Genomic DNA, 27,453 nt, shown 5'->3' on the forward strand with positions numbered 1-27,453 from the left:
TAAACATTAAGTACCTGATCTATATTCTCCGATAAGTCGTAGAGGCTGAGGTTGTAGACGGTGTTCCTGTAACGAAATACAATTTATAGTGAGAAATTAATGGTGCTAATTAAATATGCACATTATAACGAGGTGGAACCGTGGAGGAGCTTGGTGAGCGTCGCGACTACCTGCCAAATGCGGCTTGATATTCCCTTGGAGCACCTTCTATGGAAATCACCCCATTCGATGCTAATTTCACATAATCGACACGTTTGGCTTTTAAGTGTAGCAATACGAGTTTGTGAATTGTAGAACTTGGTTCACTTTATTTACGCAAACGATCAGTATAGGCTATCTTACGATAACAATTTTATTGTTGACGGGAAGTATGTGGTGTAGCTATTATAGTAACAGGTAGCCTGCAGGCCAATCACTATTGTGAAAGTCACTTCGCCTGTAGGTAATGCTTGATAGCAAACAAGCTATGGTGCAGATATACGTAGTGATGTGATTTTTTTACGTGAACTCACCTTCCTCCGACAATAATGGAGAAGTCATCTTTGTCTAGAATCCGAAAGTGGTCTGGCGCCGTCGCGTTGCCTACGAACTGTTCTGAAGTTTCATCGCCTGAAACAAACCAATTCATTAAAACTTTCATCCAGTCACTGTAACTTAATAGTGCTAAGCGCAACTTTCAATTATGAACTCGTAATATTCTAAGTGAGCGGTCGAAGTAAGTAGTCGAATGAGTTGGCATGACCCGCGATTTGTGGCCTGTCTACCCCTCGCCATTACCCTGTCTGCTGGCTAGCGACGGTGACAGCTCGCCCTCCCAACTGCGCCTTCCTAAACCTTATGCTAAGGATTTTGCTATATAACATTGCGTACTACTCAAGTATTATTACACGTAGAACCTGCTAATTATGAGTTTCATATATATTTGCTCACGTTTCGTTTGTGTAGAATTAGTCATATGAATCTATGAAGAAATATATTTATATTAGGTTTTACTCTAGTAAAACATTCTACATTATTTACTTATGTATTGAATCTCGTAGCCAACTGTGTACTAGTATTCGAAGAAATCTGTTTAAAACGCTTAAATAGAACAAAACTGCGTGTTTTCTATCTAAGTAAACCTACCGTTTCTATTTTACGTTAACATAGAAATCTTTTCTGGATCACACGAACAATGTTCCCATTGTAACGCGATTAAACAACAATGAGTGTTAGTGATTTCATAACAATTGGTGGGGAAATTCTCACGTGTCAGCTTCGATCTCAGCCACACCTGCCGGTGCTTACTAAAGATTCACGTATTTTACGACACCAATAAGCCTAAAGCAATAAAACATATACTGCCCACAAAATGTTCAAAATTGAAACCTTAACCATATAGCAGGTAATGTTAGTTTCTAGTTATTTATAACCGTCGTTTGCCGCTATTATTAACTCTAAGTATATCCAGTTTTATGACATAGAAGATGATGCCCGTAAACGAAGTTATCTGGAGGACAATTAAAGTTAAAAGCCAATCATGGTAGCCACTTTATCTAAGAGATTTTTATCTGTTAATTCTTTGATGTGTCTTATAGATTTCGGACTTATTGATTTGGGTCCCACGGTAAGATTGGGGGATTAAAATTGGATGATTTTGATGAGTTCTTTAAGTAGGATCTGCTTACCGTATTTGACGTGTATTCTGGAGTTGGCGTCCGGCATCCATGCTTGTGCCGTGGACGCCAGGAGGATCAGAACTGCGCGCGCGATGGCCATCTTGCTTCAATACCTCGTCCTCTCTACACACGCCATCTTCCACTGCATCCTACGACAAGTAAGAAACTGAAATTATTATTAAAATCTTACCACACATAATACATCAAGTACCTGCCTATTCCCAAATAAGTTAAGCCTTCTTTTAGATAGGGATCTCTACATCATACTTTATACTATGCTGTTATACTGTAGGTATCGATGTTACTCTTATTGGGTAGGTGTTTAAAGTCATTATTTTAATAATAGTACTAATTTACCCCCTGGAATTCATGTAATTATAGTAATCAGTACGCATTTAAAACTTGTAATCAGATGCTAGGTAATAATTAGTTATACTGGATTCGGAAACCGTCTTTATGAGAAATCGTGTAATGGCGAAGTTAATAAAGCAGTTTAATAACAGTGTGGTGTCGTTGATCGCATGCAAGTTTCGTTTCTGGTTCTCGGTCACACGGGATGCGCACACGCATCCGATCCGCCGTTCAGGATTCACATTCTACTTTTTTCATTGTAACTATTCTCGTGATCGTGAGAAGCAGAACCCGATTGTGTCGACATCCCGCGATCTCAGCGCCAGCCACTTTGTTACTGGTCATATCTCGTTTTAATCTATTTTACGCTCGATACAGTTTTTTCATTCTATTTGATTTATTTTTCATCAGACCTCTCGGTATTCAGGTCTTCATTTGTAAGTAGTTCTGTAGTAGCTCATGTTTAACCTTGGTATCTTATTCATAAGTAGGTACCTATTAACATTTGCATACTATATACCATTTTCATACAAAAATCTGAGTCATGGGCGTAGTGTCTAATGTATGTACCTACCTTATTCATTGACTATGATCATCATCTTATGGAAATTAAACCTACCGTAAACAAGTTTGTAAACAGATCCATTATGTATTCCTTTGTTATTATTGTGAATATAATTAATACCTTTGTTATTGCTTGAGAACATTTTTTTCTATTTATAAGTAGTAACGCCTTACTCATACATCTAATCTAATCTGGCGGCACCTTAAAATCGAGATTGGAAACAACGAATAAATTATTCGCAATTTGTAATCTAGAGATGATAGGTAAGACATTTGTTGAGAATAATTTCTGTAGTCATCATAAATAAAATAGGTAATTCAATATTGGGTTTGTTTACGAAATTCCCCACTTTTGCCCATTTGTTCAAACAATTGGAATGATTAACAGTTGGACTTGAATGAAGCGATTCAAAGATACAGAAACGATAATTTATTTGGGTTTTTAAATTACAATAATAATATCAGTTGTGTATGAAACTGAGGTTAAGATAACAAACACTATGTTTATGTTAAGATAACCGTTAGCTGTGTGTTCCCAGGTGTATTGTAGGAGGTACTTGTAGCGAGATTACGTTTCAGGGGGTTTTACCCATATGTAACAAATGTTTAGCAAGCTCTTCACATATTATCGTTTATTTACAATTCAGAGAACGCCGTGATTGCGATAATCCTAGTCACGCGTTTTAAGTATAACAAGTGCATCCAATCAATAATAGCATTTGCGTCATGTTATAAACAACATGCAGTGAAAAGGGTTTGCGATTGCGACTCTTAATGGAAGGCGTAGCTTGCACAGATGCCACACAAAGGAGCGCATCAATGGGGATAGTGTATGCGGCGAGGGAGTAATATTTCGTCGGTACTTCTTCCATCTGTTCCGGGCCCGGGCGTCGCAGTTCGCCTGCCATTGTTGCGTTATACCTCGTTAGCGCGATTCCGTTCCTGCGATATATTACGCCTCGAACCTGCAATTTATCGGCTCGATCCTGCGGCACAATTACCGCGCTAAATAAACGTGCGGTTCTTGAACTGCTAGTAACGCTTTTTGGAATAAACTTTCTTACTTCCAAATGCTTTTAGAGTTCAAGATGCTATTCCGAGATTATGTCTTGCAGCGTGTAGAGTAGAGACTAATTAAATTCAAGTTTTATCCGGAGTTGTACGTAGAGTAAAATAACATCTGCCGTACGGTACAGCCAAAGTAATAAATATGACATCCCGCAATGTAACGTCGAATACGAAATAAGAAAGATATAAAAATGTAAAGGAGGCATTGGAATGAATATTTTATGAAACGGGTTGGCGTCGCCTCAGGTACATGGCGGTCATTTCTCAGGTTCATTACATGGCCATAGGTAGGTATCCAGTTAGGCATCCTGCATTTTTATTGAGTCGTAGAGCTTCTAGACCGGATTACGTGTGGGAACGCGTGGGATAAACAAGATAAGCCTGCAATTACAGCGATGTGGTTGACATTTGAGCCCGGGTCGGTGGACGTGGCGCGAAGTCCCGCGACTGGGGAAGCTGTGGTTCTTTGTCGACCGCAATAAATAATCCGGGCGGAGCCTCCGGGACCTTCGCCAGGACTCAAACCAGACGATAAAAGCCAGTTTGTCGCAATTTTTTCATATCAGCATACAATTTATTGCCGCTGCTGGCGTCGTCACGCGTGAGATGTATGCTTCTAAATGACACGAACGGGATGAGGATAACGACGTGGTGTGACTACACGAAAATGAGATCCATCATACATTCTTTGTCAATATTTATGCTGTTGTCGAAAATTGGAAGATTTTTGGCAAGTTATGGGGAGACGTTGCATTAATTCAACCATTATTATTCTTAAACTTTTATAGCAAGTAAGATTTAATTTTGAATAATTAGTAACTAATTGATCTTTTGACCTTAGAAACGTTTGTTAATCAAAGTTTTTTCAATGTTTCAACGATTGCACAGACATTTAGCGTGGTGCTAACTTTGACATGCGTGTTTTAATTAGTATATAGAACATCGAGTGGTTTCTAGAGCAAACGATAATTTGTACATCAATTGTTGCTATCTACCTTTGTGTTATACATTACACTCACTAGTCAGAATGATACCACCAATGATAAGGTTTATAGTCTGCTGATATCATTATTTTCAATTAAACAATATTTTAATATGCCTATTAATTATTTTGCTGGCATGTTATCTTGTTAAATATGCTGACACGCTGAGTTTATCAGCTTTGAAGATTATTTACCATACCTACGCACGTTTAACTAGTGTAAATGCGCATTCGTATTTTACTGAAATAGTCAAGCATTTATACAAATTGGGATTGCCTTGAAGTCACAATTTGAATGAGTAACGGGATGGGCAGCTATTTCCTGGCATTTGTTTGGTTATTCGACAAACTTCCTCTATGAGTGTTTCGGATTTCACAAACGGTAATGGTTACTTTTATTATTGTCAACGACATATTTCCAGTGACGAAAGCGAAGTGGTTTTACGTATCCAGATAGGTACATATCCTGAATTTCTATTTAGTTTGTCATTATAAATAGTGCCATCCTTTACTTAGGATAAATGCAAGAAAGAGACATACCTTGTTTACGAACTGCCAAACTAAATTAAAGTCAAATTTGTGTTTGTTAGAACCAGGACCTACGATTTTCAGATATCTACTAGTCACCTTTCAGAGCAAGACTAGTCAATGTAGAGATTAAAATCTAAGAGTTTAAATGGGGGTCTTTTTGATATAATATATAGTTTGCTTACTGTGGGTATATTGAGATGCAATACATACACAACAAAATAAATTCAAAACGCGTTCCAGTGGAGGATATCGTCAAGAAATGTAAATTGGGAAAATGTAGAGAAGCAAAACAAAACACATTACTCGTAATGAATTACAAGTAGTATTTTATATTACGTATTTCTATCTTGATAATTTTGTTTGATATTCCCTTACGAGTTTAGTGTTTGTTCATTTTTGGTTACGAAATACAAAGTACGGTTCGTACGCTTAATTTCTTCGTTAACCTCTTGCACTCGGTGACACTTATTAAATTAACAATTCGACTGCGCCAGCGCATCTGGTATTTTCATCTTCGTGTCTAAATACGTACACGTACTATATTACTCGTTATCTTGACGACATCGACATACTCCTACTTCTAATGATTCACCCACAATTACTCAGGATGTTGATAAGGTCTTTCATTCATAACGATTGCAATTTACTAACTTGAGTAATTTATGTTTCTATTTATAAATTAGAGGTCGTCAGGGACTAACTTTCCAGATACTTATATTCTTCTTCTTCTATCGTGTGGGTCGTATACTTGTATGTGAGGTGGATGACCGACTTCAGCAACCCTGACACCATGTAGTAACCATGACAAACCGCTTAACGTGCCTTCCGAAGCACGGATCATCTTACTTTCGTATTGTTTAGATACAATGTACCCTGCCTACAAAGATTATACTATATTGTTTATTGAACACTAGGTATAATACCTATGGGTAGGTGAGATAATTATCATTATGTATTCAATATTAGTAAAGATTCCATTTTCTGAGCATTTCATAAAACAAACATATCTGTGAGGATATGATTTGTGTTCCGTACTTTCTAATTTATATCTGTAAGGATGACAACTTCACGATACTGGTCTCCCTATCAAACATCAAGATGAGATTATGAGATACAATGTTAGACACACAACAAAAGAGGACAAAGCAATAAAGTGTGCTTTTGACTCTACAATTTAACTCCACGAGTCCTCGACTCGATGGCGGAGCGGGCACGCTTGCTTGCATTGTGTCAACAATGCTCTCTCCTTCGCTCCCCTATATCCACGGGGTCTTGATTGCCGCCTCTACACACTTCGAACTCATACGCTTTTGTAATAATTTCAACTCACCAATTTCAATTGATCCCAGTCAAGCAATCCGATTTTAATCCCTAGCGTCCAGAGATCATCGCATGTTGTAGACAGTGAATTAAAATCACCAACACTCAAACACTTATTTCCACTTTTATTGTTGACATAGCCAGAATGGTCACTTCACTAAAAGAAATCACAATATCAGCTTCTATCACTTGGCATATCACAAAAGTTGGAACCGGTTTTGAAGTAGGACTGGCAAAGTGTGTTGTGCAGTGAGGGCGCGTTTAGTAAGCTCACGAGCGGCTGACGGAGCGGCGCAGTGGCGGGCGGTCGCGGCGCGCACGGCAGGGGCACTGCCGCTCGCGACGCCCCCTCTACACCATGGCCTGAACTTGCTCGACAAGCTTCGTTCTCTACATGCGCGTGCGTCGATGCCACGTTCACCTCCCGCTACAAAGCGTTGCCAGCTCTACAATATTTTTTGTTTTGTGTTGATGCTTTTAAATGAGGGGCTATAAACTAGAAACGGACCTCATTGTATAAAAAAATTTGAGGGTTAGTTACTAGAGAGACGAATTGTCTGTGACATCGATAATATCAAAGTTACTTTTCTCCGGTTGAAGAGTATATACCTAGTTAGTATTTTAACTAGTTTTGATGCTTTCTACATTTTTAGTTTTCTTTTACTGTATTGAAATAACTGTATTTAATTATGCTGCTAAGTATAATATTTTCAAGTCCGGGCTGGGTCAAAAACTAACTCTACCACAAACTACCAACAGACTTTCAATAAACTTTAACTCAGCATGTAGTAGTACCGGGCCAATATTTCAAGTAATGTTTGTACATTTTACTAATGACAATAGTCACATGTGGCTGGCAGCTTACTCTAGCACCCCTTGCTGGGCGCTCAGGTAGAGACGACGGCAAAAAAAAGAACGCAGCCGTAAATTTGAACGCGGCGTGGGTGTAATAGCAACATTTTAAGCTTTGAGAATACGCAGTGCAGTTGCGTAATATTTCAGACCTGAAAAGCTTTCCTGTTTACATCAGATAGATAGTCTACATTTATTATAATAACACATAGGTTAAAAAATGTACATTACAACAATCGCACTATAGGCCAAGTAGAAAGAGAGAACAAAGCGAAATGAGAATTTATTGCTGAAACATGTCCCTCAAGGGTAACAATGCCAGCTGACGGGAATAATGTCAAAGGAAATGAAATATCGGCCATAATATCCAGAAACAAAAACATTCCGAATTTCGGACCCTTTTATATAAACAATAACCAATAAGTATGCAGTACCGTTGAATTTATATCAATAATTTTTCAGTTTTTTTATTTTACCTACGGATGATGTACTTCACGGTGATGTACATTTAAAATTAGAACAAAATTATTTTTGAACGTAGGTAAAAATAGAACAACGATTTAAAATCTAACGGTCAGTACCTACCTACTAGCAATTTTAAGTAATTTATTAAATCGATTGCTTTTAATATTTCATTCTTTAAATTAAATTGTACGTACTCTTATAGGTATTTAGTGAAATTACTTACGATTTGGTATTTATTAAATGCGCCGGACGGAAACCAATGTTCCGAACCGAAATGTGGGAATATTCGTACGTGTCAGGTGCTACCTGGGCCGCGCCGGTACCTGCGGTAATGCTATTATAGCACGACCTTCTGTCACAGCAACGAAGTTATACTACAGTACACCAGCCCATAAACCAAGTAAAAAATTACCAATTGTCCCTTGATATTTACGTGTCTTGCGCAAGCACAAATTGATTAATAGTTGCATGGATAATCATCTACTTTCACAGGAGTAATAGAATTGAAATTGATCTCATGGATGTGTCCCAACGTATAAGTAAATTATTCGATTACACAATTTATTAAGCTGTGTTTAACTTCTCAGTGAACAAGTCTGATGTGATTTAGGTACGGTGTATCGTATACCTGTTATTGTGCACGTGGTTATGAAATGACAAGAGTGGTTGTACACAACAAGGCATACTCGGTGGGCGGTCGGTACACTCTGCCTAATTAAGACGCAGAGCTGCATTGTAGCTTTACAAAGCTGTATCTCATTCTCGGGTGGGCTCTATTTATCGCCTCTCCGGGCTTGTTCATTTGTCAGCTCCAATACACACACGTCAGCAAAAAATTTAAAATAAACACACTGCCCATTCCCATTTGTACTTATCAAAACGGTTCTCAACACAAGCGTCATTTGTTTACAAATGATCAGACGTTATAGGTCATATTTATATCAGTGGTTTAAGCGACTCCATAGAGTCCCACGAGGTGAAGATAATCCCAGCGATAGCTGACCCCGCCGCCTGTACACAAGTAAATAGATGCGCGGAATACTTGCCTATCAGGTTATCCGAGTCATGATTAAACAACGTCTTAACCCAATACGGGACAGAACGGACAGGAACAAAAGGTAATACCAACAACGTTCGCCTCAAGCGACGCAACGTCCGACTTTCCCCTGAACATATTACGAAAGATAGCAGGAAGAGGCTTCAAGATGTCCGATAGACGCCAGCCACCGGGCTAAGTGTGCGGCTCACCTTACTGGGTCATCGGGGATATTTGTCGCTTTATTGCACGTAGGTTATACAAGATATATATTCTACAAAGGAAAGAAATGTACCTAACCTAATAAATACCTAGTTTTAACTGACTTAAGAAGGTGTATGTAATATTGTTGGAATCGCACTATATTCTTATACGTTAATAACGTTTTCCATAATAATATTTTTTTAACCATTATCCGACTTTGATGAATCTTGCACTACTTTTGCCCTAAGTCGGACGATATTTAATCCAATAAAATTAGAATTATTGAAATACGATGTGTTGTTTCTGAGAAATGCGTGGACAAACATACATACATATACATACATACATATATGTACATAACATACATACATACATATACATACATACATATATGTATGTTTGTCCACGCATTTCTCAGAAACAACACATGTATTTCAATAATTCTAATTCAAATTTTATTGGATTAAATATCGTCCGACTTAGGGTAAAAGTACTAGTGCAAGATTCATCAAAGTCGGATAATGGTGAAAAAATATTATTATGGAACAATAACAGTGAACTCGTTGATGTCTTTTGTATGAAGGAAGCGCTTGTCAGTGTTAGTAAGCAGTTCGAGGTTATTTAATAGTATGTATAAAATAATTGTTACAGCTTTGATTGAAATATTATTAACTAACTTCTAACTAAAAGTAAGAAATAATATTTTGTGGAATAGAATATTAGAATCTAAATTCCGAAGTTGGCGCAAATAGAATGACAGTCGAAGATCCACCAGTTGTCATACTGGACCGACCACGGAAAATCACTAACTATTCGAAAGAATTTCAAGAAATACTTAAGTACTTATACCTAGTTACTTGTTCCACTTTTTAGAGCGAAATTTTTCCGTAGTCGGGTTTTAGTTTTTAAACTTATATTTTTATTTATATTATTTTGGGGTCTTATTTATATTTGTCTTTTTGGAATAAATACTGACTAGTGGTTTAGAAGTTATGTTGGAACAGACATGAATACTCACATACATACATATATACATAACGGTCAAACACATAACCCTCCTGTTTGCTTCGCCGCAGTCGGGTAAAAAAAATGTTTTATCAATTGCGGAACTCCAATTAAGTATAAAAATTTTAGCTCCCTCAACCGTACTAAATAAGGTTGTAAGAAAGTTATTCCGCGGAAATTACTTTAAGTCGGTGTACTTTAGCTCCGAATTACGCTATCTGATATGGAACGGTTTACGATCTCGCCGGTGCCTATTTGCATATCAGTGGGTGCGGGTGTGGAGTGCGCCACAGCGGGGACAATATATTTCAGGCAAAGACGTCGCTATCTCCGCCTATTGTGCAGAATAGAACTGGGGAAGGTGCAGAATACTGGCTGCCTGCCATAAAAACTTTGGATACGAATCTTTTCTGCATAATGTGGTAGATATATATTCGTTTGATTCGAAAGCTGTCTTAGAATATCAATGTTGTTTGAACTTCAACTTGAATTTAGAAGTAGAAATTTGCTGGTAAAATTATCTTGAAGGTTAACGTCCGTAGCAATATCTATAGCTTATGTCGGTAGAATGCTGAGGAGGCTAAAAATAACCACTTTAAAAGTCACGCTCTTCGCAATATCTTCGATAAGGAGAAAATAGTTATCTCCGGTGCGCTCTGGGGGCTAAGGGTAGCGCGCGATATCAGCTGGATGGGGCTTTGCTAACGACATCACCCGACATTTCACTCCGCCGAGAAAACCCGGCTACATCTTTTCTTCGCAGACCGCTCAGATAAGACGCATAGCCCATTTGTCATTACCATCGCGTGTCAGTTGGTTCGTTGCGCTCAAAATCATAACTTTCCCGCTGAAATGTTGCAGCGATAAAAATATGAGTCGGAAGGAGTCATTTATTTCAAGCTCACTTCAAGTGCCTACGTCTCGATGACTGATAAAATAAAGCTGTTTGAGCCATACAATCGCATAGTGGTACAGCAATACAATATATCTATAAGTAGTGAGTAAGTGGTGCCCTTGATACGGGTACGCACGAGGCGCGTGACGTCGGCGGGAATGGTATGATAATTACGTAACACATCACAAAGAGACCGAGATGCTTTGTGGTCGTAAGGCCTATGATCGTCCACTCTATAAAAAAGTAATGTAGGTTAGGTAAGTACGTTCAAAGTAATTTCGGTAGGTATGGAATGCTTTGAGTGAATATCTTTACTAAAGAACGAGGGCAAGGTTTCCTGTACTATCATTTCTAAAGCTAAAATAAAAAATTACATTCTCATTAACAAATTCCAGAAACAAATACATTGCCTTCACTGCCTTCAAGGAGATAAGAACAAAGCTTCATTCTTTGTTTGATTGTACGATGTAAAATTTGATCTTGGTTTTGATCGTACGAGTCGCTTGCTCGGCGGCCGTTCACCGGTAGACCAATTAATTAAAGTCAACACCACTCGTCCATGCTGTTGATAAAAAGTTACATTCAATTGAGCGTTACGATAGAATTCACGCAAATAAAGAAGACATTTAACAAGCCTTTATTGTACTGTTTGCCATGGTGACGTCGCTGTCGGTCACCGCCGTTTTTGCGTCCTCGGAATGGATAATTGCGAGTCGTCGTGTGTTTAGATTCTGACAACAATGTAAATGTTTTGGCTAATGTTTGGGCCTCAACACATGGAGCGAGGCACAGTACAGGTTGTACTCAAAGCGGCGCGGCGGTGGGAGCGAGGGCGATCTAATTCCAAACAAATGCAAATTGAGCGCAGAGTAGGTCCGCGGAGCGCTGGAGCTGGACATCCGCTTAATGACGAGCATTGTGCTAATGGCCGCGTAATTGGCGCGAGGTCGCCTCGCCTCACCTGCACCTCGATCAAACGGATTAACGTGCTCTTTTATCCATTCCCGGGATTACATCCCGTCACACATCGCATGTCAACCGTAAGATTCAATTATACACGTAATTAATTCAAATCGAGCCTTCAATTTCATAACGGCTACGGTTGTTTACCGGAACATGAGGAGCGGATATTATGTAGCTTATTACATTACACGCTATATTAGAAATTCACGTTCGTAACGCACATCGATTACGAGGTAATTCACTTTTGACAACAAGGAAACGTTTGATATTATCGCCGCGTATATGAATGGACAATAGGTGTGAAACTAATGATGGCGATTACAAGATAATGAGTGGACGTGGACAAAATGTTTGTGAACGTGTGGTAGGTGTCCTTGTTGCGGTGGCCGCAGGAAGTGGCTCATTGTGCCGCGCTGACCCGTGCCCGGCCTGCGCCCGCGCTGGCACTCTCGCGCACAACTATGTGCAGTGCAGATCACAAGTCACAACACACACATTCACATCCTAACTTCATTCATTATTTCCTACGCATTTATTACTCCAACTGATTCACATACTACTATTCGTACTTACAAGTACAAGTATAGCTAATTTATGTTCCTATTGAAATAATAAAAACAATAACTGTAGTTGTTACACTGTTTATTTAGTCCGTTTGTTCTTCCGCTTTGTTTCTGTAACAAAAACGTGATATTTTAGCATGGAGACGGCAAAAGCGGTGCTAGAGAATAACGACATTGTACATCGTTGTAAAAAATGCAACCGCCCCGCCGTGTTGTTGAGGAGTCGGTTGGTGGATAAACTAAGGACTCTATCGCACTACGACACCATGGTTGCACTAACGACAAAATATAATAATATGCAGTTGTATACCTCAGCTGGTTGTACAATCAATTTGTTGCCGATAGATAAACGAATCCCGAATCTCGTCTCTTAGTGAGATTAAGAAAAAAGTATAATATGAACTCATTATGTGGGTACCTAAAGTAGTGTGATATCCATCAGGTCACTCTACGTTTCTGAACTTTCCCCGAGCCCATTCTGCCAACATCATTTAATTTTTTTACAAGCCGTCCGTGAAAGTAAATCAAGTTAAACTGCATTGCCACATTACTTACTAATTGCATCAAACTGGTTTATTAATTTTAGTTAGGTAGGTATTTACGTAATGGGAACTTTACATGCGAAATTGTTTAACGTAATGAGGAAAAAAAACTTTTTGCGTTCATACTCAGTCATTATTGGACGGTTCGTTGCTGGTAATGACGATAAAGTTATGCGCGATGACAAGTATGGACTCCTTTAATTGATAATTCAGGGGAAAATCCAAGGACACCGTACACCAGGCAAACAGAAGACTTCCTGGCTTAAGAATCTTCGTGAGTGGTATCCTTGTTTCTGTTAACCTAACCTAACAGTGGCGTATTTTAATACCCCTTAACCCGATCTCTTTTCATCTAGTTAAGTCGCTTTACTATGTTGCTCGTTTACATTAGTTATACATAAACTAATGTTTACACCGACGTACCTAAGTGTGAAATAAATAGTTCAAAGAAAGGGTTGTAAGACCGGACGTACGCGAGACAAGGTAATTACTGGCGTGTGACGTTTGCAACCGGCTCCCACGCAACTCACCCTTATCACGACAATTACATCGCACTGACCCGCCCGACGCCCGACCTTCATGCTGCTATCGTCACGTGACATAGAGCGAAAACACATTCGAACGAATTCGATTTTTACATAACAAATGTCTCATGCGCCTAAAACTACTGCAATTTCTCACAACCTGCATAGCCGTGGAAATGAAGCTGCAAGAAAAATCTCGGTACTTAGGATTTAGGTACTTAAGTAATTAATGCCATTACGCAGCGCCAAACAAAGGATGACAATCCTCCATTCTCATTATTGTTCTCCACACATGACATGACTATACAACCTATACATACGTATGGGTACGTCCCACTGATGGGCACAGGCCTCCCCTCAATCAACCGGAGGGGGTATGGAGCATATTCCACCAATTGCAGCCTGCGATGGCCTTACCATACAAAGGACAATCTCGGAAAGTGATTTCGACAATGCAATGAAAATTGAGAATCGAACTCAGGAAAAAAAAAAAAGTAAGTATAAAACATTAGATCTAATAAAAATACCGTATTACGGATAACTACGGATATGATGTTATAGTTAAGAGAAGAGCGGTCTTCGCAGTCAACAGTCTTTTCTATTCAACGTAATTACCCACTAATACCATTATACTTGTAATCTAATTCTCGAACAGCTAAATCCATACCCGCACGATCCCAAATGGCCGATGAAGGGCCAAATTCGGAAGGTACGCCAATATTTTCCGCAGAGTTTTTAGGGACGCGTGATTTGTGGTGCTCGTATAGAAAATTCATCGAAAACTTTATACGGGCGCGCTGGGAATTTGTAATCAAATCTGGAAGCGAAGCATTTTTACACGATAAAACAATAACATTTATTGCTTTTGTTAATAATAAAAAGAAACAGAAACTGCCACTCACTATAAACTCACGGTTAATTTAATTTTCATCGATCCATAAATTCTATGCCTAACGTGTTATGAGGTACCTAAGTAGGTAAGTTATAGGTAAATGTCCGTTGTGGGTTTTAATTATTAAACACTATTTTATTTTGCTACTACATTCAGCTAAATAATAATTACTTACACTACTATATTAAGTTACTACAATGCGGCTAAACGTGGCCCGCCATATTGTAGAACGTGTTGCAATGTCAATTTGGCTTATTGTTGACTTGCCGCATTATAAATCGGCTCTGTTTTTGATAGCGGCTAGCCGTATTGTAATACGGTGGATCATACAGTCCGGTTCCGACATAAACATATATCTATCCGTAAATTAGGCAATCGGTAATGCTGACATGAAGTAAACGGTGTGTCATAAAAAGTTATAATCATGAAAAATCAATCCTTACAGCTAATATCGCGAAGTGTGATGCTTTGCTAAAAATTCCCATTAGGTATATATTTGTTGATAGAAATATCCTAGTTCAACAATTGCATGTAGGTAAGTAGAGCATCTGTCGAGTTAAGTTATATTTTATAACGCATATAAGGAAGCAGGTGGTAATTTAACTTGCATGTGTGTTAACTTCCGCGTTTATCGCAACCACGTCGTACGTATCTCGACGTGGCTGAGCTGGCGCTGGAACAAAATGCGTATAATTAATCTTGGTAAGTATTGAGTGTGAGAAAACGTAGCTAAATGAGTCGGCGACGGCCGTGAGACTGCTGAATAACAAAAGTCGCCTCAAAGTCGCGATCAGCAATTTCCCACCAACCCCACACACTCGTGCGTGCTCGTTGGGAACGGCTTTGTGTCAACGGCAAAAAACATGGTGTTAGTTACTAATCAGCTAGGAGGCTAGGGCAAGTACGATATAAGGACAATGGGCAATTCTGTTTATATTCCCAACGTGGTACAATGGGAAAATGCGCATGGCGTGGTCGCAGAGATTTCGCACGCGGCATGCAGCGCCGCTTTCGTATTCGCACAGGGCTGTTTGGGCATTGTTAGAGCACTTCGAAACAAGAACATTTAGTTACATTGTTGAGGAGAGTCTTGGTAACTTGTGGTGCTCTCTAAACAGCTTCGGGTCTATTTAGAGATGTATTGTAAACAACCGCTGCTGCTTAGCAAGCAAGAGTCGCAATTTCAGCAAGTTTTGTAAACTAACGAGGTCGTGGAAAATCAAATTCTCTTCATGTTTAGAATTTGAATATGAATACCACTGCGTATCCATTCTAAATTGAATATGCATGGAACACATTCGAATGTTACAAGTATAATTCTGTTGAAATTGCCACTAATTTGCAAGCGAATCCTAATTTTATTAAACGCTTTCGCAATGGAGGTATCAGCGACGGTGCCACAACCCGCGTGCTTGCTCAGCGACCACCGTCGACATAACATGTGTTTACATATGCTAAAACTGCCCATAAAACGACGGTAATATTTCGTAGAATAATAATTAAAAACAAACAAGACCCTTGATAATCAAAATTCGTTGTTAGCTGATGTGAAATAAAAAAGTTCTGCACGAAATTTAATAATGCTGGTTGGTTTTCCCTTTGCATTCTTCTACGCTTTTTGCCAAATGAGCGTCGTTTAAAAATGTAGAGATCCTAGATTATTTCGTTGTTTGTTTTGTACAAAACATTGCATTCGTAGTAGTTTTTCGTAATATGCATTGCAGGAGTGTGAATAACTTATTGTGTTGTGCAACAGCTACGTCGTGTAGGAATAACATTCCGACTCATTTTCTCGTAAAATGATCGCCGAAATTACACAACAGTTAAGAGCGTGTTTCTTCAGTGAAATTGTAATGTAGTACGCATCCTGTCGGCTTACGTGTGTTCTTTTGTGCAGTGATCAGCGATTGTTTTGTCGTGCAACGGACGCCGGACGTCCGTGCGAAATGCGACACAGATACTTGCTGATAAAATATATAATTATTAAACAAATTCTGCAGGTTTTCTCAGTTCCCAGCTATTGTCGCTGAATAAGCTTTATTTGTGTTACTTGAATCGGCACGACCTCCACGCTCAGCAAAGACTAGGCTGCGTGTTATCTGCTAACCACCTTATAGCTGACTCCGCGAAATATAGGTAAACCCTGTATTCAATTTCTTGTTTTTAAATGTTTTACACAAGTCACTTTGCAGTCCTTTTTATCTGGGACGTAGGTGTACCTGGTGTAGGTATATAGTTAGGTTTAAAAAGACCACTTGATCAATTACCTACTGGTTATAGTGCCGGTATCCCGCTTCTGACATCATAATTCCAACACATTACGTGAATTATTCTCCACTATTACTGAAATTACGTACTGTGGACAACACAAGTGCCCAGCTCCAGTAATGTTAAAATTAATTGCTGTTTTGTAAAACCAGTAGACAATGTTGTTTAACTAGTGAACTAATTAAAGAGGTATGAATTAATTATTAAGTTGCTAGTTGTGCAAAGTGCAGGGTAGAGTATGCTCTCTGATAGTTACAAATATTGATATTTTGAATATACACGTGATCTCGTACGATCAGGTCGTTAGGAAATCGTAGAGGATGGTGAAGACACCGCAATGGGCCACAGTTAACCTAAATTGTTTGATTGCCTCTCACGTCTGTCCTGTGGAGCCATCAGCCGACACCAATAGACTGCGATCTTGAGAACCACTCAGTAAACAAGTAGGTACCTACTACAACTGAATAGGTTGTGCAATACAATTACTTTTCTTGAATATAAAATGTTATTGGAAGCCATTAAAATAAATTCAAAATACTTAAATACATAAATTAACCTGAAGGTAAATCAAAATGTTTTAACACGAGCATAAAGCAAAGCTATAATTTGACCTGTCTTGTGCTAAAGATTTATCTGTCGATTTATTGGTTTTGTGATGAGATTTTTTCCTCTTTCGAATTGTCATTTATGGTTCTAAGAAATATATACGGGACTTGTCTATAACCTTCGAACAGATCAACAAACAAACGAATGGCATATTTGCATAAGCGAATTCGGCGAACACCACGTACCACCACCTGGGGATTATTTAATGTCCGTAACCTTAACATGACAGCGCGCAATAAAACACTGGGCGTGAATTATACAAGTGGCCGGCGCTGACCGCCCCGAGGAGGGCAGTTTTTACGTACAAATTGTGGTTTTCTAAAACAAACCCGCCAGCAAAGTTATCAACATTACGCCATTTCTTGGCAATTGCAGTAAAAGTCATTGAATCCGACGTGACAGTGTTGAACAAACAATAATTGGCTATTTGCTTCGGGGTGTTCGCTGAATGTCTAAAATAGGCTGCGGCTGAGGTAGTTGAGTCTCGACGTTTCCTTATGAGCGGCACTAGTGGGCGGCGGCGGCGGTGCTGGTGCGCTCGCTGGTTTATACTTCCCGAGACCGAAATACCCCACAATCGGCATCCGTTATTGAACGTATTGCTCAGTGCGCGTGTTATGATGAAGCAACGAGCTGCGCTTTAAAAATAACATCGCCTCCACGTCGATATGTTATGATTGAGGCTCCTTGACGGTGCCACTTCACAATTGAGTTTATAAAATATACAAGAATAAGTCGTGGTGGAAATCGAGCTCGCAAGTCAAATGATGTTTTTCTGTTTCAAGAATTTCCTGTCTGTAAATGTGATATCCTAATCCCAATATACTTACTTAGGTGCCAGAGTATAATGGAATTGAAACAGATCCGCTATCTTAATGTGGGGCTTTTGGTTAAGTTCGATTGACGGGATAACGACGGGGTTTACTGTGCAGACGGGACGGATGGCAGTTTGGTAAATCTCTCGTCTGAGTTAGGCGGGATATCGTAAGGCGGAGCGAGACGCGAGTGACCGCACGGAGTCATCTCAGATCCTCGGATGACGCGCGTCGGAAGTGCCAACCGGTTCCAAGCATTCCTATTTCACAAACCAACTAATCCTTTGAGCTGTCCAACAGCAGCTACCTACTTGAGACAGCCAGAAATGTTTACCTTCATCAAAAGCGATGTTACATATTAGTAGAGAGTGGGAAATGATATCAATTTATTGTATAAAAAAGGGAGATAAACGCACGTACGCGCATTAATGATCTATAAAAATATTGCGTGACTTATCAATCGACTTCCATACAGTCGTAACGTGACATTCATAATTATTCATCACAGGAAACAGTAATAATGTTACATATGTCTCCCTATTGTTTACTCATACGCAATGATGACCACGTACTGTGATTGCATCAAGCTTTTTCGCTTTGCATGATACACGAAACGGGTTTCAATCACTTAAGTAGGCGTGTGTTATCCACCGTTAAATAGAATTTAATGCAGTTTTAATGTTGTGAAGCGGTGGTCGATTTAGCTGTGCAACCGGCTCGTACGTACGATTGCGATAAATAAATTGCTCGATGTAGAGACAATGGCCCGCCGCCATTAGAGAGGTACAAAAAGAATTTCGATCTAACACCAATTCTGTTTGATGTGGGTTGCTAAACACTAATTACCTACTTCGAATAACTACGCACTATTGTTATGTAACATCAAACTATTAACTATGCTACTTATTAACCGTTTATAGGGTCTGATAATATACCTACTTACGATTCGACGCCATTTCATAAAGTTCCTCGTAAATTATGCAGCTGCCAGGTTATACCCGGCTAACTACTTAAAGTTCTCTAAGTTACATTGTTTAAAAATATTACTACAATTTATAGAAAAATGTATCATTCGTTGTAAGTATATGTTCATTTGAATGAAGTGCGAACTCGTGTTGTCACAATAAAGTTTGTAATTGGTGTATAACGGCCCCAATGTTTATACTCGCACGGCCGCGGTTTAATTGGATTGCCTTATTGTTGCTCAGAGTGCTTATTTTTAGTTGAACATGGTTATATTTCTCATAGCTGCGAGGCTTCTGACTGCACAGCGTACTCTCGAGACTTCGTCGGCCCTCGCCCCGCGGCGGGATGTTCATTGGTTAACCTCTCTTCTCAACCGGGTTGCCTTACGGCCCTTTGTCTGAGGCGTAAAGAATGGATATCATTTGCTATTTCATATTTTTATGAGAAAACACGCGTGAGGGTTCCTTATGAGATTACATGCTCACGATGAGAGATGATCACGTTTCACAATCGCACACTGAGTGAGTGATATAATCGTAACGAGGGAGCTAAAATAGTATGGAATTTGTTCTCGTTATTGAATGAGTGTCGACTGCGGCTCGAGCGGCACAAATTGGTGATTACAAAAGAGCAGCTATTGAGACGTCAGCGACGCAGGAAGCCGGCAGATTGAAACTTATGTCTGCAATAAGGCGGACACTCGCTACATGCCTGCTAGACCCAATGTAGGTATCGGATAAATATATCTCCGCTGAAACAAATATAGCCCCGTACAATCATGTTAGTGGTAAAAACGAACAAAAAACTACGCATGGCCAGTTAACGTAATGTAGAGCCATAATATAGCCATAATTTGAGTATTGTTCTGAAAGAAAACTCTCGTCACAAAATCCTTTTGAACATTGAAACAATGATATCAAACAAGTAATCGTATTTGTAGAGAAAGTTGCTGGAATTGTTTCTGGTAGTTACACTATTGTTTGCAAATGACTCATCATTGGTTGTTACATCAGCTTTAATGAAAGTACTTACCAAATATTTTGCGTTTTTGAGGTTGTATTCCTGATCTTAGATTGGTATCTACGAATGACGTTGGAATAAATTGTATCCGATGTAGTGTGGGAGAGATCTGTATTTGGTCAGAAAGTGAGGCGAGCGTTGGGAGCGTGATCTGTGGGTTTGTGGGTAGATGTGAAAGCGGCGGTCATAGGTCGCGGCCGTGGCATCGCCACCCGAGCGCCCGCCGTCAAATGATATGACACTCTCGGTTTTCCCCCGCTATAAAACGGTTTAATTTAGGTCAATGGTATTGTTATGGTATATACTAGCTCATTAATTATTTTCACTTATAAATAAGTAATCATCAATTTAAAGTAACTGGGGCAAAATTTGTTAATAATTATTAAAGGTTGATTGGTAATTTCTCCAAAGCTTTTGTTACGAAACCTGGATAAAATGAAACATCGACACGTTATAGCTGTCCGATCGTAAAGTGGTTAGTCAGCTATTCTAATAGATGCTCTTAAAATTTATTGGATCATCCAATGAAGAAAGTCTTCGAGCGCATTCCACTCTAAGAGATGGATCATTTTGTGTAGTATTTCATTAGTGAGGTGCATCGAGGCACAAATTGTCGGACGCAGCGCCCGCGCCGCGGCCGGGCGATCTCATTACCCGGCCCGATTGATAGCCCCTGGAAAACGGTTCAAATTATTTCACGCTACATTAATATTGAATATTCCCGCCGATGATAACGGACACCTAGTTAATTACCCTCTCGCTGACTAACTTGCCAGGTTGAAAGTGTCCTGCCTGTAATATTAGAGTTTGCGCCATGAAACAGTCGTGCGGATTTTAATGGACCCAATTGTCAAGTCATACTGCGTCACTAGCGCTGCCGCGGGACTTCCTTCGTGGCGCGGAATCTAGCCATTAACCATTGATATACCTATATCAGTTCATTAATATCTAAGGATATCTATTGATGTAAGTAGTTAAATATATCTCATATCAATGGGTTGAACCTACAACTTACATATCTTGAGTATATCGATCTCTGGAATGCTGCCAAACCAACCTAACCATAGTATATATCTACAAATAACGCCGCGCGCCGTGCATTCAGAAAGCTCCAACAGCTAACATGCACTTTGACGATTACATCAAACTGTCGCCGAAATGGGTGACATAACTCAAAGAAGCGGTCTTGAGTCACGTACCGGTGTAATCTGCTGTTATTGTACTCGAACGCTCGGGGCCGACAGTTCGCTGTGAGCCGACTTCGTTGGCTCCGCTGACTTCGCTCACTCCGTCGACTCTGCCGGCTCCCGCTTCACATCAAATTTATCCGAACCCAATTTAAATAGATAGCTAACGGCTTGCTGCGCAATGGAACATCGACCCGCTCGGAGTTCATTTGATTACTTATGCATCAAACGCGTTCCGACACCCCGCCTCAGACGCACTATAACAACCTCACACGCCATCACACAAAACTTAATAACACTTAATAGCTCAAGTCAAGTTCAAAACGTTTCAAGTTTAATAGACGGTTGGTGCTACAGTATATCAATCAGTTCTCTTAATGTTGCCTCAGATACTATTTATTTACGACGTTCACAAAAAAAGAAGACCCTATACATCAGTTGTAACGAATCCTCTGTCCAATAACAAAACTATTGTCCTGTACGGACTCGAAAGTGTTTCTCTGTTTGAACAATCGCTATTTTTTATGGCTCTCCGTCTCGAGTTAGAGATTAAATATGTAATAGATTTGATACACTTACATAATATTACAGTTCTCATTGTAAGCTCGAAAATTTATCTAATACGAGAAGGTAAGAGATGTAACTAGGTCTGGCGATTATTTATTATGTGAAATGTTATATCTTATGAGGCCAGTAGGTAGAGTAATCGATAAGATGAATCATAAACTCGCAATTTATAAATAAGAAAGTTATTTGAATAATGTTATCAAAGCGGCCGCTGTTGAAAGGACCTACCGCATTGTATACGGAGTTTCCGTGGGCACCTTGGTTCTCTAAGGTTAATTGATGGCTTACGGTTTGTGAATGCGTGCAAGAATGCTGCCCTTGCAGATTTAATGCTGCTAGTGTTGCAATAAATCGTTTATCCTTGTCTGTCGATCTAACCGCTCCGCTCTATACGCTTAATAAACCCCTTATTTGAGAACTATTCCTTCTTGAGCGACATAGAAAATGTTATGGTTCTCCGCAATTACGGGTAATGACTTGCTTCGGAATAAATCATTTGCCACCTGGCGTTAAAACTCAAGCAATTAATTTCAACGTTTATTAAAGACGGTCTCACAAGTTAACGGTTGCAGCTAACTGTATAAATAACTGGGGCGTCGGTATTAGTTCTGTCTGTACGCGAGGGCCGAGAATAGCTGACCCTACGTGTGTTTTTGCGGGAGTGTTTATATCTGCAGCGAGTAACAGTTTACGCGTCTTTACTCGTACGAAGTGGAGGAGGAAGGCTGATTATCTTGTGAGCAGGGAGCGTGTCGGGCCGCCGCGCGCCGGGCGCCCTCGCTCCGGGCCGCTGCGCAGGACCCGCCGTCGTAACTACGTTACGAGCTCGGCCACTGCACTTCCTTACGCTCACCGAAGTGCACTCCATATGTATCGTATTCAACGTCTGCCCACGAAACCTTGTAAGAATAACAAATTACATGCATTTTAAACAACTCTGAATCATCAAAGACCTTTGACCGACGGCCACGAAGGACACGGTCGGGTCATTATAAAACGAGGCCGATTACCCAAGCCCTGGGGAAGTAATATCAGTGAACACATACAGTTTTCACGCACGTACATAGCAAATTGAGTTGGAATTTCGTGAAGATGCGTGAGGTCACGATGCTCACGACCGTTTCCTTTACGCTGTGACGTTTTACGTGAAAGTCATCCATCATTCAGTAACAAACCACATAACAAAAGGGCACAAAACGTCGTAGAGGGATATTTTCATTTTACGAAGAGTTGTTGTTCTAGTGCGAGCTCTGAGTAGTAACGACCCTATTATATTAAGACCAATTCATTATTCAACAAGGGCATAGAGTACATAACCCTTGAATCATGTAACAACAGCGTTAATTATCTAATTAATGACAAAAATAAGTTCATTAAGACAACTGACTACTGCTCATTTTGAAGTCAATGTCGCTTCGCAGTGGTTTTATAAATAGAGAAGAAACATATTCCAAGTTGACAAATAAATTTAAACGTTGACTAACGATCACTCTGCAGAACCATTATTTGGACAAGAAATATCGCTAAATGTAATTGACTCTTATGTGGATTTGAGGACATACTCGCCAGAAAAACGCCTCAAAGTGTCACGCCTTAGGAAAAGTCATCAATCAAGTGCAAAAAAAGAATTCTCGCCGGGAGAACAGCAGCTCGACCGAAACTTTGTAAAAAATGATTTCTTTTTTTCCGCTGTGTTGATATAAAGAATTGAAACACAACTGCTGCTGACGTAAAAGAGAATTTTTAAATTCTCTTTAGTTCAATATGGGAAAGTTTAAAGGTACTGCGAGATACTTTCTCAAGACTTTAATTTGTCTGGGAAGAAGCCGCAGGCATCGACGGTGATGGTGTTTATAACGAGCTCGGTAAAAGCGGTGATAGGATTATTTTAAATGACGCTCTTTCTGTTGTCATTACCATTAGTTAAGGTTTCTTAAGTATCATATTACAGTGACACTCTCCCACGACCACCTCTTGCGACACGCCACTGCAAACCGCGCTCGATTACTCTTAAAAGGTTATGAAATTACTAGAAGGTAAAAAACCCCTCCCTCACACATCTATACCGACCCAGAGTTTAGTTCAAATAATGTGTCCACCAGTTGATTAATTAGCGTCGGTTACGAGAATCGCTGAAGGTTAGTTGTTATTGCAGGTGAATATTATATGAATATGAGTACATAACATAGGTGTGTCGGGTGTCATATTTTATCATATGAGTGGGTACGTGATGGTTCGCAACATGACCGGAGCATTATCTCGCCGCACAACACAAGTACCAGCAAATGTGCCATTGCACGTGCGAAATGTGATCGGAATAAATAATATTCACAACGGACATCAAAGCTTTGAATAAAGATTTACTAAATAGTAAATCACAATGTAATTTTAACTAGTTCTATTTAGTTGCTTAATTAATTTACAGGCCATGTTTGCTCATCGGGACAACTGGTAATGATTATATTTTGATAATTTATTCCGATCGCGTAATTTTGGTTTATATTAGGCGACTGGATTTATTTTCGCTGGTAATAAAATATACTTAATTGGTAAAGTTTTATTATGGAAGTGAATTTTGGAGAATGATTTTTGTGAAAGTTCCATTAAAGTAATGATGGGCCGGCCGGTGGAGTCGACGCAGGCGGGTACTCCCTGGCTCCCGCGGGACGCGCACCATTTGTTACTAGCAGCCGTGTCCAAACATTAATCTTCCCACCGATTCTTTGTCACAGGATATCAGGAATGTCGCGGTCACTCAACTGTATTTATAATATAAATTTTATCGAAATGCATTATTGCTTCGTCTTTATTCCATTCGAATTACTTAACATACATTTGGTACATTTTCTTTCAAACAATATATCTAATACATTTTGTAATACAAAAATGAAGTTAACAAGAGGACTTCCAGTTCATTTGATTATGAAACTGTGCACTAATGAACGGTTTTGCTAACTTGAAATCGCAGGGAAAATGATCTTTTCTTGGACCTGATTGTTTCCGCTGAATTCCGCTGACCCTTTGCGCCTTTGTGTCGTGAAATTTAATAGTCGTTCTATGACGTCGACAACCGTCCATCCATATCCAAAACTCTTTTGTTTGTTTGCAGCTGACCTCGCTCTCCGAAAAACGTACATCGCAAATCACGATACATAGGTATAGACTTTATCGATTTCTTACTCTTTCTTTTGGACGGTTTATTTTGATCAACTCGATCGCGGAGACAACAGATTCACACCTGCATCAAAAATTCAGAGGGCTGAAGTGCGATGTCGCGTGTTCTATATAAACAAGTTTATTTTCGTGTTCCTAATCTCGGGTAGCTTACCCCGTGTGGGCCCGAGTGCCACTGGTGGCACGTGAACGGCGTGACAAGATACACAAGAAACCTCGTAGTACACCGAAGACGTATTCGCTTGCATCAGCCTCGCAGTTTTTGCATAATGCCTGCTTTATTGCAGCGACGCTGAATGTCAACTGAGCGCAAATCCACTTATGGGTGTTATTTCTAACAAACGTGTGACTTGAAAATTGTAGTGAATGTCGTACCGTGCCCTATTAAAGAGAGCACGATTCGATTTATGATTTTTATTCAACACAGCGCTTTACATATGGAAAAAATTGTTTGGAAATCAAATCGTTGCACCAGCTGAAAAAGCTGACGTAAATTCTGTCAAACGCAAACTGCTGTTTAACGTATGTTAGAAATTGTTCCGGCCCAGATATTCGCTGCCGAGGACGTGAATTCTTTAAATTGTATGGAACTGTGTCACAGCCTAAGTCACGTGGGGATATTAATAAACATTTTCGGATTTCATTCAATACTGTAGAATGGACGTTTTATATCCCTAGGGAAGAAGAAACAGCATTAGACTTAACGGGCATCCTTTTTTTGCAGCTTTGGCCGGCTGTCGGAAAGGGAAACAGACAAAAGGATTGTAATGAATGTGAGTGGTAACGCAAATGGATCAGTAAAAGAGCAAATTATCGGGAAACAATCTTGGAGTGATGTAGCTATGAGTCAGCTAAGGAACTGACTCACGGACGGCGCTAACAGATATTCTCAGAACGGTGAATAGCCTTGACAATCGAAGTAGATTGCTCACTGGCCCATGTCTATTGTATTTACCTTCTATTTCGCTTTAATCTTTTTGCGAAGGTAGCGTTCGGAATCTTCTCCACTATCCAGTTGAAGATAATAACGTTATTTCCTTTTATAGGTGTCAGACGCTTTAGCCCAAATTCGGTACCTTTAGCAGTTAAATCGTGTTTTAAAAGATAAGAAATACTATTCCACATGTTAGACTATAATCAACCTGGTAGTAGCCGATCTATTGAAAAATGTAATGACACGTCTGCTAACTGAGAATCATTTATTTTAATGGACGTGATTCTGTCGATTGTGTGAGTGTCATGAACAGCGTCGGAGGCGGGCTCCGCATTGGCGACGAGTGTGGGTTCTCAATCGGTATCGTATCGGCACTCGTGGTTTGAGAGCGTCAGTGGCGCGGGCGATCCTGTCGAATAAAGATAAACGGGCGGGTGAGTGCGGGTTAGAGGGGCGCGGGGTACAGGGCACGGGGCTAATTGGCTGTCAGCGATGAGGCCGGTACTACTCTCACTACGCACACACGAATGCAATCGACGGTTTACTGACACCCGAGGCGAGGTCTCGTGACATATTCAGCGGAACAAACGAACAAAACAATGACATTTGATTGCTTCGCCTGTGCAGTGTATGCTACAGGCTGTTGATTTATTTAATCGGACTCTTTTGACGGTAACGTAATAATATAAATACATCTTCAACGATATTAGCTCCTCCATTTTAAAGGCGATAACTAATGATACTAACTAATACATAACAAGGCAATCTAGATCAGATGACGTGTCATTGTTTTAACGCCTTGTAAAGTCAGTACATTGGTGTTGAACTTGAGGCGTGATAAACAGATTGAAATGACAGGTAGGCGGGTCGTCACATTAGTGAGGCTGCGACGGATGTGATGCGACCACCGACGCGCGTCCCACGACCCGCTCGCAGGTGTTGCCTTCATTAGCATTATACCTTCATTAACGGGACAGTCCGGCTTCACGCACCCGCAGCCCGCAACCACATCTCGGGACAAATATTACTGTTTGTTTTGTTTAGCGTACCACAAACCTGATGGATTTCAACCTCAGTTAAGTAGGTACTTGCAAGAGCTGCAATCTTAACCGTCTTATCTCTACAATACAGCTCGCTACACTTTAATTTTAATCGGTTTTCAACCCACTGCCAGCCCACAGATAACCGTGAACGAAGCTGAGAAATACAATTGCATGGAAATTTATTTACTTTTTACCAAATGTTTTTCTTGCATTTCGTAATAATTCAAGGTCCGATTAATTCGGCAAGGTCTGGTTCACAGTTCGAGACACGCGACTGTACCAAAAAACTTTCATGCGCGCATGATTACACAACTAAGGTTAATCAGTTCAATGCAGTAGGTATGAGTTATAGTTACTTTGTGAAGCGTGTTTTGGTGTAGGTCACTTTGTTTTTAATGTTTGGAGTTTGGACTGTTTTTGTTGAACAAGAATGTTCTTATTTTTATTGTTTAATTTAC

General features: G+C 39.8%; 1 protein-coding gene across 3 annotated transcripts in view; it reads right to left on the reverse strand.

Annotated features, from left to right (window-relative positions):
- The window catches only part of LOC126374309 (semaphorin-1A), a 91,995-nt gene that overhangs the window by 7,245 nt on the left and 57,297 nt on the right, over window positions 1–27,453 (reverse strand). For 2 of the 3 annotated variants that reach the window (XM_050020877.1, XM_050020868.1), the window contains 3 exons: window positions 1,668–1,807; window positions 513–609; window positions 15–66 (listed from right to left, as the gene is read on the reverse strand). In XM_050020877.1, the coding sequence (XP_049876834.1) occupies window positions 15–66; window positions 513–609; window positions 1,668–1,758 (240 nt within the window). In that variant the 5' untranslated portion in view covers window positions 1,759–1,807. Of the gene's footprint in view, window positions 1–14; window positions 67–512; window positions 610–1,667; window positions 1,808–6,484; window positions 6,811–27,453 lie in introns of those variants that run through there. The other variant, XM_050020860.1, reaches the window with a different exon arrangement.

Source organism: Pectinophora gossypiella, chromosome 2 (genome assembly GCF_024362695.1).
Source record: "Pectinophora gossypiella chromosome 2, ilPecGoss1.1, whole genome shotgun sequence".
Taxonomy (NCBI): Eukaryota; Metazoa; Arthropoda; class Insecta; order Lepidoptera; family Gelechiidae; genus Pectinophora; species Pectinophora gossypiella.